Source organism: Pollicipes pollicipes, unplaced genomic scaffold (genome assembly GCF_011947565.3).
Source record: "Pollicipes pollicipes isolate AB1234 unplaced genomic scaffold, Ppol_2.1 Scaffold_7231;HRSCAF=8579_pilon_pilon_pilon, whole genome shotgun sequence".
Classification (NCBI taxonomy): Eukaryota; Metazoa; Arthropoda; class Thecostraca; order Pollicipedomorpha; family Pollicipedidae; genus Pollicipes; species Pollicipes pollicipes.
The window spans coordinates 12,691,221-12,707,914 of record NW_023597034.1 but is presented as its reverse complement, the minus strand read 5'-3'; the positions used below and the strand labels follow the sequence as shown (position 1 = coordinate 12,707,914).

Below are 16,694 nucleotides of genomic sequence, written 5' to 3'. Positions count from 1 at the left end.
GAGAGGTAAAGGACAAAAGAAAGGTAAAACATGTGTCTTGACTGGCACACCATACAGGGAGGATCTCGAGAAGAGACTCGAAGGAAAAGAAGGTAGACAGGGAGGAAAGAAAAATGACAATATAAGTCAGTCTAAAGGAAAAAAGGAAAAGTGCAGAAACTCAGAAACCGCAGCGCAAACAAAAGAAGCGTACGCCGCGAAAGCTTACCTTTGAGGAGTCCTCGGACGAAGAAGATGTAGCTTGTCTGTACTGCGGGTCCTTCTTCTCCATGTTCAAATCGAGCGAGTCTTGGTCGCATTGTGCTCTTTGCGATAAATGGACGCACGATGTCTGTGCAGGGATTGATGAAGAGGACGAGTGCGTGTTCGTGTGCGAACTGTGCCGGGATGACTAGGCAGGCTGATGTCTTGTCTAGTTTCGCCACTGGTCGTACCTGCTGACGGGTTCACTAGGCTGTGCTCTTCTCGTGTTTTGCGTTCACAGTGACTAAGAAGTGGACTGATGAGAAGAACGAGTGAGTGTTCCTGAGCGAACTTTGCTCGATGACTTGTGTGTTTGAGACTCGATCGTTGTCGTCTCATTGTGTAACCACCAGGCTGTGCTCCTCTAATTCTGTGTCTAAGCCGTGCAGCAATGGCTGTCGCCTCATACTAAGCTGTAATACACATTTGCTGGCCATTATAACTTTTATTCGTGGGATCATACTGAGGAAGCGAGTATGGAGTGGGATGGCTCGAACAAAATATGAGAGCCCAAACTTAAGCAACATAGCTATTGGATGTCCAGATAAATACCTACTCACCGAGCAAGGCATTTATTGATGCGTTTTCATTAAAAAATTATAACTTTGAAAATATTTAATTCGCCTATTCAATATCATCACTTGTCCGTTTTTCCCCGAGTACTGCTTCGTTTTGCCCCAAGCTAGGGGCAAAATGAGGAAAAAACATTGCCTGATTTTTGGGAGGATCACACTTTAACATGAACAGATATCAAACCAGCGCTTTTATAAGGGATAGACAATTGATCAGCCTTCAGTATCTACCTGCTAAAGACTTTCTGGACGGAATTATGAACTTTCCATATTAAAAACCGTTAAGGTGTCCGTCTTGCCCCGCTTTCCCCTATAATTATACATATACATACATACATACATACATATATATATATATATATATATATATATATATATGTGTGTGTGTGTGTATATATATATATATATATATATATATATATATATACATGCTCTATCATGGAAAACTATAACAACACATAGCCACTATCACGCTAACATTAGCTTCCGCCCAACACCTTGTACCTCGAGGTCTGTGCAAGAATTTAACCATTTGTTTAAAGTTGGCAAGGTTTCATTGAGAATCGGAAGCTTACTGAAAAAAGCACATCTATGAACGCTACCAGAGTGCCGTGGTGCGGCAAACGCCAGACGCACCGCCGGCAGATCCTTGGCAATGCCGAGGCTCTAGCGCGGCGTAGGGCCGACCGGTCCCGTCACGGGCAAATGTCACGACTCTGCGACTGGGGTCAGCTGGCTGGGTGACCCCTGGTCCGGTCATCTGGCCACGGTAGTGCCGCAAGTGGTGAGTCAAGTCGGGTCTGATGTTTGCTATATCAAGCGGCTTATCAAGTTTGCTATATCAAGGCTTAAAACAATCCAAGATTCCGGAGTTTTTAGTGACGTCACAGGAACGATGAAGCCATGCGGATACTATCATAACTCGGCAAAATTGCAAAAGCGGCGTGCGCAACACGAGCCACCGTACCATAGTGGTGCGACAAACAACCCACGGTGATGCGACAGACACTGAGGCACGGATACTGCAGCACAACTCTCACCTTATCATCCATATTGGGCAATTCAAAATCGTAACGCGGCGCTCCATGCGTCGTTTTGGCAAGTAAAGTTAATAGGCATTCTCCCAACATACCAACCGACATTACGCGCACACATAACAGACGCACACCAAATTTGACAGTCCCGCACTACCGAAAGCTGGCAATCACACACAACATCGGAGCGCCTCTCCCGCCTCGGCACCATCCGACACCAGCGCCAGCTATTTCTCGTCGCCCGGGACCGGCTTGTAAGGATTGTTGACAAGCAGCCAGTCGGCCAGCCAGGTGATGGGGTCTGCCGGCTTAGTTTGGCAGAGCTGCGTCAGCCCCTTCACCAGCGTGGGGCTAACGTAGTCGTCCATGTAGTCGCGCGCCTCGACTCCCGTCAGCAGCGGCTCCAAGTTTACTGCCGGAGAGGCGACACCGTCAGCCGGGGCCCAGAGACGCTCTACAGGGTCCAAACGCTTACGACCGCCTAAAAAATATACAACCTTACGAAATGGCGGCGAGGCCCACTCAACAGGGTTCATGCACAAGCGAATTGCCCACAATGCATGCTTTGACAAGGCTAAAAAGTACACATTACAATTCCGTTCAGAGAATGAAAGTCAATCTTTTCTCTCCGTCAAGCATTCCTTCAACCATCTTACAATTGCCAAACGTAATATCAACATTGCAATATCTGCACCCATGTCGTCTTGCTCAGAACAGCTAACGGCACTACAATCAAACCGTTCTCGATGACAGGCCAAATGACAGACAGACAGAGATGCTGGCAGTTAACTGTCCGCGAACATGAGTTTGCAACATACCTGAGGCATGCGGATCTCTGTCAATCACCGTCATGCCTGCCTTTTATTTAAAGTTTTTTTAATGTCCGACGATTGAATGCACCCTTCCTACTAAAAATAGCAAGGATAAAGGTATGTTGCCGAAGTATCAACGCATCTTTATCTCCATTCCCCTCGTTTTTCTACGATGAGTACGGTCATCACTGCTGTCTTAAAGGGCAGTTTTGACAACAGCAAACACTTCACGATGACAGTTCGCCCATCCACAAAGACGGAGACCTGATCCTCTTAGTGCCACCTGGCTTTTGGGATAATTACCAAACAGACATTCATAAATTCCGCTGCACATTGTTTACCGTCTTCGACTTCTCTCCCGCGCGGTTACACATTGGTTATGATAGGTACAACCCGCTTCACCTCTTGTGCCAAGGGTAATTTCCCAGAAAAGTATCACCTATTTTAGCCGCTAATTGAGCCAGAGATGCAAACAAATAAGGGGCACGTTCTTCGTCATGAAGAAAGCCAGGAGCACCCGGCTTTTATATTTTAGTGCTTGCTTTTTAATATTGTTACATGCCTTGCAGCCACATCTGAGCGCGACGTTACGTTGTCCAAAACATCCCCACCCCTCCTTCACTTACTACGCTTCCGTTACGCTCCATCAAAAACAGTATTCCACTTCCATGCGTAACACTATGTATAGGCGTTCCAATAGCACATGCTGTCAAGATCGCTTTGAAGGGGTTTTCTTAACAGATTCAATCGGCTATACCACATTGGTACAATCAACACATTTCAACTGTGACTTAACGCGGTGCGATGCGTCTGTCTCGCCCTTGTCTACATGTTCCCACGCACGGCAGGGGTATATTCCATGTTCGGTTTGAGGTCGGCTAATCCGGTGTGAGTACCAAATGGTTCACACCAGACACGTAACATAAAAAATCCAATTTGGCACGATTTACCACTTGAACATGCTTCCGACGGTTACGGGTTGAGCGTGTCGACGGAGTGTGGTTGGCAATGCTTCTCGCTGGAGAACACACCCTCACGTAACCTCCTGGACCATCACTTGAACACCAACAGATATAGCGCCTCTGAAGTAAGGTTTGGCGGCTGTCTGGGGGCGCCTGTGCGCTGGCAGCGGCCAACTCGTCGCCGCTCACCGTCAGGAAAGAAGAAGCGGACCTCTCGCTCAGCGCTGGCGGCCGAGTCACTGCCGTGCGCGGCGTTCTCCGTGTCGCTGGCGCCGAACTTAGCCCTGCAGAGCGAACAGTGGACTCCGTGGAAAGGATTAGTGACCTGGAGGCATCCGCGGTCACGCCACGTCATCAGTGCTCAGGATTTGGCACGCTGTGGCGACAGGCCACAAGTGTGACACGTGGTGTTGGTCCATCATACGGGGTTGTCGCTAAGTCACGGGTCATCAGACCAGGCAAAGCGTCTGCGCGCACAGGCTGTGCAGTTGAGGGCCTTTGGAATATAGCCTTATGTCAGAAGGAGACACTGTCGAAAAAGTTATTGAGGGGAAAATGTCAGCGCGGAAGGGCACAAACGGCCCTTTGAAACGTCATCTTCGGCACAAGAGTTCACGATGAAGAGTGTTAGGAACTGTTGCAAAATATTGTAGAATGTCGCAAAAGCGGTTTATGGTTAAGGTGAGCATCCCACATCTTTTGTACTTCCCAATGATGGTTACATCATTACGATTTGGTCAGTAGTACCAGTTTTCTCGAAATCTTCCTGAATAGCTCAGAATTTCGATTCAAAGTAGGCGACCCTGCGGGAGAAGCCTCACTTGGCTCCCTGCTCACCAATATGAAAATATTACATTTCATTGCCTTGCCTTTTGCAACGTGTGTGTTCGGTAATGGTTGCAGCACAGTAGTGTTAACATGGTGGTGTAATAAATGCCACGAAAGCTTGAAACGTTCTATTTAACTAGAAAACATATGCAAACCTGAAGCCATTACCCCGCGAACAAAACGAAACGCTATGCTTGGCTATGCTCTGATTTCCCTCCCACGGCGTTTACCACCGTGGCTCTTTTAGGGGCGCACTTTGGCTTTGGGAAACGGAGTATCACATGACCCACGTGACGTACTGGTTCAAACTTCAGCCGACCAACTTCTCGATGGCAGGCCCTTGCCCGTTGGGCTAATCACAAACGTCCTTTTATTCGCACCAGTAGCGGCGCGCATGGTGGAGTGCTTCACATTTCTATGAGACTTTGAACTGAGATAGCCACCCTCAAGATCATTTGGTGCAGCTGACATCCCTGCCCGTCCTAAAACTTAAGCCCCTCTTATTTCCAAGCTACATGAGCAGTCTACAGAGCAGAGCAGTCCAGGGCAGTCTTTTCCATTTTAAGATACACCAATATCTATAAGTGAGCTCATGTCATCATACCTGGTATTTGCTTCAATTTTTCAAACGTGGAACACTCCCTTAAAAACGAAGCAATGTAACACCAAGACCCTATCCGTTGTTGTTACGAGGCACAAGAGCTCCCAAAGAAAGATGTGGCAATCTGTCCCAATGGTTGCATAGTGCGGCAAATCATTTTATGGTTAAACAAAAGAGGGCACGGCAATAAACGTATATCCATTGCTCTCGCATGGCACAATAGCACGCAACGAAGGATTTCAGAAGTTGTTGCAAAAATTTGCAGAACGCTGCGCAATCAGCTAACGGATATACCAAGCAAGATAATCCCTAGAATTATGGTTATTGCTGTTGCGAAGTACAAGAGCGCCCACAGGACTTTTTATCCTAAAAATGCAAAATTGCACACAATGTTGCGTATGTTGCCCAATGCTACCCGTTGCAACGCGACACAAGTAATAAGCCAATCTAGGATCCAGAGACCACCAATCCTCGACGATCTGAGCAGATTTTCTTGCCCATGAGGACGCTTCGCCCAGACCACGGCGTTACAAACATGCTACAAGTCGGACGGCAAGATGCCCATTCCGACCACCTGGAAAGAACCTGACCTTATGATGTTTTGGATGTGATGGTAGCCTCTATCCATGTCTCTAGGCACTGCAGGTGAATGCAGTACGTCAGGTATGGCACATATTGAAATTTTATTGTTTCGCTTTGATTTAATATGCCGGTTTGGGTAGGTCTGTCACGCTAACTTCTCCGTCGTGCTTCTCCACCGGTGGATCTCGCGGGAGACCATTGATGGCTGGTGCCGGGGCGGACGCGCGTCAGAAGAAGCGCGGCCGGCCAGCCTTTCTTAACATTGATGCCCAATTTTGGATATGAGACGGCTCAGCCAAGCTCATTTCACATCAAATTCAGTTTATAAGAACTGTCAACGAAAATGAGGATCTTGAGAATGCTGCAAACAAAATGAGTTCTTCCTGCCAGGAGATTATTGAATACACGTCAAGACAGATCGAGGATGTCACAATAGGTAAAGCCTTAAAGTAGATCTTGAATGGCGGAGTATGTGGGGCCCAGCACCTACCACCTAGATCCCGGCACCCCCGTTTGGGATCGACGCACGCCCCTTCTCCGCAAGCATTGGCTAATTAACAGAAGTCAGCATGTCGCGAGGCAGGTCAATGTACGTCCGTTAGTACGTCGGTGCATTCATCCCATTGCCCACCACACGATGCACATCAACGAAGTTTCGCGGAACGCACGGTTCCTCGTCTCTCCGTCCATCAATACCTGACGCTGTCCGGGTGGTGTTTGATGGCGGCGGCCACCCGGGTGGGCCCAAGAACGCGGCGCCAGGCCCGGATGGCGTGCTCCTTGCCGAGCACCATCGCCTGCACCGGACCTGCCACACAGGGTACACAGGACACGGAACGCCAACGACGCACGTCAGAAGGCTGCCAGAAGTGGGAAGCAACGGGGCCATACAGCAATACGCATCACTAAAATAGTAGACACCTTCTTTAACAGTTGTGTGACAGTCACCTACCCTCAGCCTCAGACGATTACCTGGACACTGCACGTAAATCGCAAGCAATCACTCGGCATTGTCTCGTGCCATATCATGTGATGAGTGCCAGTTTAATTTGCACTTCACACTTCCTTCTGTGTAAAGACAGCACAGCATGTCCTGCTCTCGGTACCTGAGGTCATAAAATTGATCAGGTTGCTGAAGAATGGTTTGTCACGATGCTCCGAGTAGAACTCCATGGCCTGTTCTTTCGACAGCTGGATGCGACGACGCTGTGATGACACTTAGTGAGACGCCATCTACCGTGTCGTGGCGCAGATCACAGACAACTGCAGCGAATACAGGTAAGAATGCCGCAATAGACACCGGCAATATCTGGGACCACCATGTGACAAATGACGACCGGTTCGCAATTTCCTTTGAGCATGCCTCCTCAACAAAGTGAATCTCATTATACGGACAAATATAAGAGTGCTTGACAAGGGAGTGACGGCCGGACCTCCTGTACGAGTCGCACTCATCGTGTGACAGATAAGCGTCCCGCCTCCTGTTTCTGAGCATGCAATCCGGCGCAGATAACTTTGGGCACCATAAATACCCAGATATAATACTGCTTACGAACAAACTTACCACCGAGCATGAACAACAGTCGATTGGTAAATCACGTAGGGACACAAACCTGAATGATGGTAAATCCCTCCTTCAGAATGATCTTCTCAATTTCCTCTGCGTGCCCCATGGCATTTGGCTTTATCATTGCAAGTGTCTTCTCCATGTTCGTCTCAGCCTTGTTGCCAGCTGCCGACCAATAACGGCCACCTGCGGTATGACAGCTTGGTCGCAGAATGTCAAGAGAATAGTTGCCGGCCACGCCAGCGAGCAAGCGTCAAAAGGTGAACGACGTCGGTGCCCATCGCTTCCGCCGGACTCAGGCGCCTCGTTTCAAAATGGGAGCTCAGCAATGATTTCGAATCCGGCACTACTCAGGGCCTTCGGAAATCTAGCCGACTCGTGAAGCCTGTCAAAACGTGCCACTTGTATTGGCATGTGGCAAGGCAAATTCAGCACATCTAGGTTCAACCAAATGCGGCAAAATGGCTACCTCGATGTCAGGACTTCAAAATGGCTTCCGACTGATCACACACGCACAGAGCGCACAGGGCCGCAGCGCCGGCCGCGCAGGCCGAACGCAGGCATGTCATGTCATGTCATTGGGACTTAACGATGCACTCAGCTGCTGAGACTATATGGCGTCGCCCGCCTCTCACCCTGGCAGGAAGGGCGGGGACCGTAGGAAATCGAATCCCATGCCTCTGGTTTCCCAGACGCGCAGTGGTCAATGCAGACGCGTTAACCACTACACTACCGGCACCTGACGCAGTGACTGCAGCCTGCACACCGCTAACCCGGGACCCGCTGTGGCCTGCACCCTGACTACTGCTGGGCAACAGGGATCCGCCAGTACATGGTTCATCATACCTGCGCTTAGGGGCGTCGCTCTCTAAAATCGGTTGGGGGGTGGGAACTGAGCCGATGAGGTTGACCAAACCTACCCCAAAGCCTGGTTGCTCCCCCACTTCGGCCACTTTCACTTTCGTCTCGGTTGGAAAATGAATTTATAAAATGATGTTTTGATGCGGAGGAATGACTTCCCATTTTAAGGAAAGGATGAGTTGCACTTTTGTCAACAGCGTCCATGGCAAATAGATTGGTGAAGGTTTCATGGTAATGAGTGCTACAGGTTCGGAGCATGGAGCTGTTGTCTGCACCCAATTTTTGTGGTTTCGATTGTTTTTTTATGGTCTTTGACCTGACCCAAGGTCATCACGAGCTGGATGGGACAGGATACGGGCTATGGTGCATCAATCAGTAAAGGGTTCATGGTGATTGGTGCCATAGGCTCAGAGCACGGGGTTGTCTGCAACCCTCTTTTCTGTTTTTGTGACCTTTGACCTGGCCCAAAGTTACCATGTTCTGGAAAGGATAGGCTATCGACCAAGCGGCATTGAATGGTGAAGGCTTCGTGTCAATCGGAGCCATAGCCTCGGAGCACGGGGCTATCAACAGGCTTCGTCGACGTTAGTCCCTCACCGGCAGCGGCCACTCTTCAAGGGCGCGAATGAACACGGCCCAGTTGACCCCCGCGTCTTCAAAGTCTAAATGGAAGTTTCAGATTTACGTTGCAGGGGACACCAGCGCTAGCCATTAATTCCTTCCAAAGAGACTGGGCGAGGAACAAGGACTAACCAGCCCCGCCATTCCGAAAAAGGGTTTATCCCTACTCCCTACATTTGTTCCACATTTCTCAAAGTTCGGGGGCTGGGCACTGCAACTGAATTGCTGATGAGTGGGGAGTAAATTACTACGAGAACATACTCACACTAGTCGGCCACAAGCACCACACCTACCACCTGTCCTCGATATCCCTCCCGGGCAAGAACACGCCCACCGCTAATACCAACACGCAGCCGCGCGGCTGCCGTCGGCGCCATGAACGATGCTAGGCCAGTGTGCATTCTGGTTGTCATGGATACGTTGCGAACAGCACGTGAAAAGCTTGGACTGGTATGCTGTTGCCGGTTAGGTATTTGCCGTATAACGTTTTAAAATATAAATTGAATAAATCGACCTCAAAATAATTCTACTTTAGTGCGTAATGAAGTGAATGGTACGGCCAAATTCTATAGTTCTCTTGTTCTGTAACATTTTTGTAGCTTGTTTTTTTATGTGTCGAATCATTATTGGGATATGGTAACTAGATATGGAAGCAACAAGTGTTCCTTGATTCGACTTCTTTGCGCAGATCGGGTGCGCATTGAATTTTTGTATCATGCGTATGAATGTAGGGCCTTGTGATATATTACTTTAGGGTCTTCAGTTGTGTACAGCAGAAGGCAAGATTCAAGGTTGGTTGGGATTCGTTTTGTCTGTTGATTTCCTTTTGTTTTGGACGGTGGCGATGCTGGCAATGCGTCATCGTTATCAAAACATGTTTAGGCAGTATCTGAGATTTGGTTTTGGCTGTTGGGGGAGAGAACAAAAATAGTAAAACCACAGCTTGCAGTGAGAACAAAACAGCTCAGGTGAATTTTCAATGCACTCACAGCTTACACTGAAGGACATTCCGTGGCTGGAGATGATAGTAAACACCATGCTCAAGCATGGCTTGGTGATTGCCAAAGACACCTAGAGATGGGCTGCTTGTGATTTTTAGATTTTTTAGCTTCCTAAGTAAGTGCTTTATTCCTAAGTCTATGCTCACATGTATTTATTTTTTAAGCTGTGTGGCTGGTTGAAAGTTGCTGATATTGATAATGTCATTGTAAAGGTGTCAGTCCCAATTAAGGATGAGAGAGCTGTCCCACAGGGTGCAAGAAACCCTGCTTTGGCTTTAAACTCAGGTTCAGATTCTGTGGTGATGCTCTGTAGATCAGTAAAAAAATTCATGCTCTTGTTTATTGCCTCTCTTATGCATTTTCATCATGTATTCAGCTCAGATTTCTTGGAGAATATGCCTTCTCTTCCATGCTAAATTCTTCCCTCAAGAGAGACTTCCAGAGCCATGGTTTTTTGTGTGCCCAAGTACATGCTTGGGATGGTGTTTGACATCATCATTATACCTTCTATACAATATCCATTTTTGATAGTTTCAAATGCAGCTTTAATAAGAGTACTGTTTAAGAAAAATTGCAGCAAGTTTTTCCATCAAGATATGATTAATTAACTATATATTTAGAGGTACATCTTAGTATGGCATCATACACTTTCATATAAATTTGTATTGCATTACAATGATTTCCAAGTGCAATCCAGAAATGCTGAGTCATTATGCAGACAGGATGTTCTCTGTGCTTCTACCAGGCCCCTGAAGAGGTGCTGTTGTTTTGAGTGGGGGCTTGGGCCCCATGTCTGTGTCTGAGCATTTTGGTGTTGTTGGATGGTAGGTGGGTTATATGTGTGCTGGTGAGCAGCAGTTGACCGGGGCACTGAGAGCACTGCAAGGAAAGATTGTGCGCGATATGGCAGAGAGATGTGGCTGTAACTGGCAGGCGGTATCCCTGGTTTAGTTTTGAGTGTGGCGCTGGATGCTGTCAGAAGTGTCATGAACAGCTTGCATTTAGCTATTGTTGTGCACAGAGAACAATTTTTGCATTCTTTGAAGTGCACATTGTGGGAACAAAGTGTCTTGGGGCTTAATGCACCAAGAAACAGCCAAGTTTTAGACCCTATGTTTAGGCTGGATGCCCACTTTTGATTGCTGGGGATGATTGTAGTGCGTCAGCATTTGTTAAATACATTTCCATAAAATGCAACTGAGCTGCTTTCACTCGCTAGTTCATAAACATGTCCAACATCAAAAATGTCTCCAGTCCACTAGGTTAATGCACATGTGATTGAATGGTGCATGTCAAGCATGACATCAGATGAACATTGATGTCCAGCCAACAGAGCAATAGTAACTGCCCATGCTTTGGCTGGGCTAATGCGTGGTGAGGCATCATAAATGTATGGGCTGTTTGCATATTATGCAATGCTTAAACCACTCTCATTTGTTTGATTCGCCACACTTTTTGCTTGTAAAATTCAAAAGTAACTCCAGGGCCATACACAGTCTGGGTGACTCAGGCTGGATACAAATTGGTAGTAATGTACTTTGTTCAAAGTCAAAGGTAAGCTGATTCTTTTTTCCTCTTCTCAGTGTAATTAAAATCCTATGGAAGGATAGATGACAAGTGTCTTAGTTTAGCCACTATTTAAAATAATGATAGCATCCCTGGGAGCAAGATACCAACCATGAAGGCACCAATTGGCAACCTAAGATATGGCTTAAATCATATTAATACCAAAAAAATATAGGATTCATGCACCACTGCCTGTGTTACAGACATTTTCACTAAATGCTTATTAGATTGCATTTATTTATGGTTTTGTGAAATAATTCTGCTGTGGATACACAGCACGGGGTTAAGGTGGTCTCATCATTTCATATATATTGATATGAAATAGCATTGTGATAGAACTGCAAAGTCATGGCAGAATGAGCCTTTTGTAATTAATCCATCACCTTTGAGTAGGGAGGTTATGCTCTTACATTTTCTTTCATTATGTAAACATTTCTTCATGCAGTAGCATAATGTACTTGGGTTATGGAGCATGAGGTTTGGGTATATCAGGAAGACATATGAAGAAGGATTTCCAGTCATGATGCAATGGTATTGGGTCTAGAGTCAACATTGCATGATGATGCATGATAGGCATGCATCATGGGCATGGAACCTGAACAGGTTCATACAAAAAGTTTATTATTGGGGCTGAGTAAATGTATTACTTGATTCATCAACTCTTATAAAGATATGTTGAAATGATGGGCAGTTTTGTATCATTTGATTGTGCTGAGTTATCATTAAGTTTCGAATTTAGGAACCAATGCAATTTAGAGTTAAAAGCATGGCATACCCCTATGGTTATGGTATGGTATGGTTATGGAACAAACTCATGCTTAGCTGTGAAAGATGTTAGAGGCAATGTTAGAATAAATTAAATTTGTGCTGAGTCATGATGGAATTGATACCCTTGGATGCTTAGTGGAGTTAAGGTTAGAGTTCATATGACAAAAGAAGTAGCAGAGGAAGTCGGTCAACAACAAATACTATGATGGATATGTAGTGTGCAAGTACTCATATAGACAAGTGGAATACTCTCATTGATAGTCATTGCTTAAACAAAAGTAGTGTTTTATGTGGGCCTATTGAACAGCATTTCATACTAGCATTGCCTGCATCAGATTGACTTTCAGAATTGAATAATTTGCCTCGCACTTGGATTGAAGATCAGGATAGCCCCCCAATCATGGACACATATTATCAGGTTGATTAGTCGCGTTCATTTCAGATGACTCGCGGCTCTGGGCCGCCACGGCCTGTCTACCTCTGGTCTGTGGCGTTCATTTCAGATGACTCAAGCCTCGACACCCCCACGGCCTGTCTACCTCTGGTCTGTGGCGTTCATTTCAGATGACTCGCGCCTCGGCGCCGCCACGACCTGTCTACCTCTGATCCGTAGCGTTCATTTCAGATGACTCGTGCCTCGGCGCCGCCACGGCCTGTCCACTTCTGGTCCGTGGCGTTCATTTCAGATGACTCGCGCCTCGGCGCCGCCACGGCCTGTCTACCTCTGATCCGTGGCGTTCATTTCAGATGACTCGTGCCTCGGCGCCGCCACGGCCTGTCTACCTTTGGTCCGTGGCGGACGTGCAGAAGTGGTTCCGCCGCCACCTGAGCGAGTACCACACCAGCTACTCAGAACACTTTGTACAGGTAAGTATGTGCTATCTGCCTCCAATGCCTGCTTACAGTTGTGGAGCTTAGGAAACTTGGTGACACAGCATTCTTGTCAAAAAAAATAGAGACTTTTCACTTGTTTTTGTGGTGTATCGTAGTTGTGTTGTCAGTATGGGGTCATGGTAAGTGGTTGGGAAAAGTATACCTCAGGCGTTTGCAAGGGTGTATATTGCTAAATAAGTCGGGAAGGGGGTTGAACAGTGGCATATGATGAAAGCCATTTACAAAATGGCCAAAAAACGAGGTTCGCCTCGATTTTGGTCAACTTCTTTTTCAAAGTTGGGAGGGTGAGAACTGTAGCCTTGTGTGTGTGAGAGGGTATGGACGGGATGGATATGACATGGAATGGACGGGACTGCAATCCTCTACCCGAATTGAAATGGAAATTACACCCCTGAACATGTGGTACCCCAGTGGAGTCACTCATCCCCATTTATTCCTCATTTTAGTTCTGCAGCTCGATCGTCGTTTAATGATCCTGTTGTGGTAAGGCAGAAAGTTGTGTGTTCATAGGTGCCATGTCTCTTTGCTTTTATGTCAGTTACCATAGCATTTTTACCAGTAGGTGATTCAAGCATTTGTTTTTTTCAAAACTGGACCCATGAAGTTCATTACCTCCTACGCATATTGCCCTTTCATCCATTTCGCCCAGTGTTATGCATCATGGTGCACCTCCCACATCAGAGTTTGACCGCAGGCATTCACCAAAGGGAACGACCTCGATACCCCCATCTCACCCAAATTTTCCCAGAATCGACCGTCAATGCAGCGGAGGCACTTTTGTGATATCGTTTTGTCCCAAAAGTATTCCTCCTTTTGTATTTCTCTCTCATTAATATCTTGGCTATGCAGCGGGCTGCGCGCGCTAGATGAACTCGAGTCTGAGTAGACCAGACGGCCGTCGCTTCTGCTCACCGCTGCTCCGGGCCGGCCGCTGGTAGCCTTGTGTGGTGCCTGACCAGCCCGGGCCCTCGGCAGCACGACATCACGGGCGTGGCGCTGGTGCGCCTAACTCGCCCCCAGCTGCAGAACATGGGCATCGGTGACCCGCGGCACCGCGAGGACATCTACCGCGAGATCGCTAAACTACGTCTCAAATCGGACCTGCTCGAGATCCGCAACGTTTACACCAACGTCAAGGGCGACGCCGTGCTCGTGTAGCGGCTGTCGGGGAAGCGCGGACAGGCTGGTCACGTCACCAGGTCGGCTGATGCCATGGAGGTGTGGTGTTCCGGTCAGCCAGGCTGCAGCAGGGCGGTGTTCCCGTCATCCAGGCTACAACGTAACGGTGTTCAGGTCATCCAGGCTGCAGCAGGACGGTGTTCCGGTCATCCAGGCTGCAGCGGGACGGTGTTCCGGTCAGCCAGGCTGCAGTGTGACGCAAGACAGTGGTTCAGTTAAGTAGCGTCAAGTGAGTGATAGTACGCAAGTGGCCAATCATGTATGCGATCAGAAGGGATCCGGCCGTCGGAAGTGGTGAGTGTTGACTTGACGTCAACTCTGGGGAAGGTGGCCGGAGAATGTGACTAGTTGGATGCTGGGTGGGTAATGATGGACGAAAAACGTGTCTGACTTAGATGCTAGATAATTATTGTCAATATGTTTCGCATGGAAAGCTGTGTGCATGGTTTTTACATGAACTTTTTACGAAAAAACATGGTCTTTGAAGCGTCGATTTCTTATTCAAATCAAATATCGTGCATGGTGCCGTCAGTTGGAGCGATCCGTAGCCCACTGCATCTCTCAATTCTAGTCAGGCTCTTACATGTATAGGGACAAGGCGCACCGAAAAGTGTTTTGGGTTGAAATGCGCGGAAACTGCGGCACCTTTCCCCTGAATTATTTGCTTTTTATAGTTTGTTCTTGCCAAGAGTTTGCTTTGAGCACCTTCATCACTCAGAAAGCACTGCTCCGAACACGTAAACTCTAGGGAGAGAGACGGGTACGTTGTAATGTTATTTCAATCGTGACAGTTTGGCAAAGATAGAGGTGTATTATTGCCTCCATGCTCTCGGTCGTGTCCAAGCTTCACAGCTGTATATATAACAGCACCGCAATTGTTACCCCGTTTAGTTGTGTTGAGAGCTACGCATTTTGCGGTGTTGCCATGTGCAACTGCATTCATGCATGTCTATGTTCCGTGCAGTTGGTCAAATAACTTTGCATCATGACGAATTCTAAGCACAGCTTGCAATTTTTGTTACGCGAAACCGGCCATTGCCGGCGATGATCAAAATTGGCCTCTTTGGGACGGCTTTGCCTGGTTCCCACATCTGAGATACAATGCTTGCCGGTGCAGCCGTTCCCTTTCAGGATTTCAAGTGCCGTTCCTGATGCAATGGTGGTGTAGAGTTTGTGCAGGAACTCTGGTACCCACCAGCTTGCACCGTTTCGCAGTCTAAGGGCTCCGTCACTTCATTGGGCGTTGACGGAGTGACTGTTTTTCCCAATCTTGATACGCACGTTGATCTGAATACCTATGTCGTCGTGGATGGTGCTGGCAAGCCCCGAAGATATCACGCCCGCGGGACCTTTCCATTTCTTCATGAACTGTTGTGATCAACTTATACGTTATTCGTTGTGTTCATTATGGATACAGAAATTAAGAAATTAACTGAATTGCGTTAGAGGTTGAAACAAACAACGCTCGTCTATGTGTATGTACCTGAACTCGCCACGTTACATGTGCCTATCTGCATCAACGGCTGTTCCATCTGTGTAATATGTAGCCTGCATGACTACAACGTTCCTAATCAAATTTTTTACCTTGATCACTGTGTAAACTATCTCCATGGTGCACCACGGGAAAATACATGTGAATACTCCTCGTCTCGACTTCGTCGTATCAGGACAACTCAGTGGTCGCTCAAAATGCGTGGTCATGCAGATGGCATGGATTGGGCGCGTCAGACACATGGCGTGAAGGTTTTTCACCACATTACTCGTGTCATGCGCCAAATGCTCACGTAAAACACAAGTTATTGCATCTGCATGCGACACAGGAGAGCTTAATGTGCTGGAAGCATTATTTAGTTCAGTGATGGCCATACACCACTACTCGACATACAACAGAATCAGACTTGAACTACCTCCTTGGATCAACGGGGAAAAAAAATCATGCAGACGAGGAACCGGACACAGAGAACGGCGCGGAGATTTCGCCAGTGGCATCCCGTATTGTAATTTGCTACGTCGAATATGCATATCACAGTGTGATACGAATGATACTTTTTTCGTGGCTATGGAGTTCTGATTTTGCCAGGCTGAAACGGCCGCAAGTGTTATCCAATGAGAAGTCCGTTGCTGTTTGTGCACTCGTGTTTTATGTTCTGATCTTAAGTGCGTCAGTTGCCAACATGAACTGAACAGCGGATGTTGCTTTTCAGAATGGATAGACGACGTATCTGAAACGTTTAACGAAAATATATAAAGAAGACACATGTCTCGGTGAACTGCTTTTCTTTTGTTCATTGTCATGAAACTTGGTCCATTTTTCAACGGATTTATTATTTCAAGGTCCACAACCTCTAATCTCGCTGATCAACGTGAAGAACATCGTGGACGCATCGATCAAATGCCAGAACATGCTCCTGCACTTGTTACGGTACAACGCCACAGCGGTGCCAGGGAAGCGGCAGCTGCTGCCCGACTTCCTCACGTCATCTACTGAAGAAGCACGATGAAATCAACGCTGTTCTGCAAGAGGACGTGCATGAATTCTGCGAGGTAATCTTCAACTATCTTCCCGCCCCACTGTAGCGTCTGGTCGAGATCGGCAAGGTGCA

The 16,694-nt window shown here is 47.4% G+C and overlaps 2 protein-coding genes across 3 annotated transcripts; one reads left to right on the top strand and one right to left on the bottom strand.

The window, feature by feature from the left end:
* Nucleotides 1-1,614: 1,614 nt before the first annotated feature.
* Nucleotides 1,615-9,040, bottom strand: LOC119109162 (nucleoside diphosphate kinase homolog 5-like). 2 transcript variants are annotated; one of them, XM_037232738.1, is made up of 6 exons: nucleotides 8,977-9,040; nucleotides 7,248-7,387; nucleotides 6,741-6,840; nucleotides 6,331-6,442; nucleotides 3,813-3,907; nucleotides 1,615-2,261 (listed from the first exon to the last, which is right to left on the bottom strand). In XM_037232738.1, the coding sequence occupies exons 2-6, from the start codon at nucleotides 7,341-7,343 to the stop codon at nucleotides 2,077-2,079; spliced, it is 588 nt and encodes a 195-aa protein (XP_037088633.1). In that variant the 5' UTR covers nucleotides 7,344-7,387; nucleotides 8,977-9,040; the 3' UTR covers nucleotides 1,615-2,076. The 2 variants fall into 2 exon arrangements, with proteins under 2 accessions (XP_037088633.1, XP_037088632.1); XM_037232737.1 differs by having other exon boundaries at nucleotides 8,949-9,037.
* A 380-nt stretch (nucleotides 9,041-9,420) lies between these two features.
* Nucleotides 9,421-15,744, top strand: LOC119109161 (protein aveugle-like). Its single transcript, XM_037232736.1, has 3 exons — nucleotides 9,421-9,474; nucleotides 12,766-12,885; nucleotides 13,888-15,744. The coding sequence occupies exons 2-3, from the start codon at nucleotides 12,766-12,768 to the stop codon at nucleotides 14,068-14,070; spliced, it is 303 nt and encodes a 100-aa protein (XP_037088631.1). The 5' UTR covers nucleotides 9,421-9,474; the 3' UTR covers nucleotides 14,071-15,744.
* The last annotated feature ends 950 nt before the right edge of the window (nucleotides 15,745-16,694 follow it).

What these genes read in the sequence shown, in the direction of transcription:
- LOC119109162 (XM_037232738.1), bottom strand. Translation starts at nt 7,343, where the DNA reads ATGGAGAAGACACTTGCAATGATAAAGCCAAATGCCATGGGGCACGCA. An exon ending in CACCACCCGGACAGCGTCAG is followed by an intron (nt 3,908 to 6,330) that starts GTATTGATGGAC and finishes TTCGCTCTGCAG; the next exon opens with GGCTAAGTTCGGCGCCAGCG. An exon ending in CCGCTTCTTCTTTCCTGACG is followed by an intron (nt 2,262 to 3,812) that starts GTGAGCGGCGAC and finishes CCTCTCCGGCAG; the next exon opens with TAAACTTGGAGCCGCTGCTG.
- LOC119109161 (XM_037232736.1), top strand. Translation starts at nt 12,766, where the DNA reads ATGACTCGTGCCTCGGCGCCGCCACGGCCTGTCTACCTTTGGTCCGTG. An exon ending in ACTCAGAACACTTTGTACAG is followed by an intron (nt 12,886 to 13,887) that starts GTAAGTATGTGC and finishes GGCCCTCGGCAG; the next exon opens with CACGACATCACGGGCGTGGC.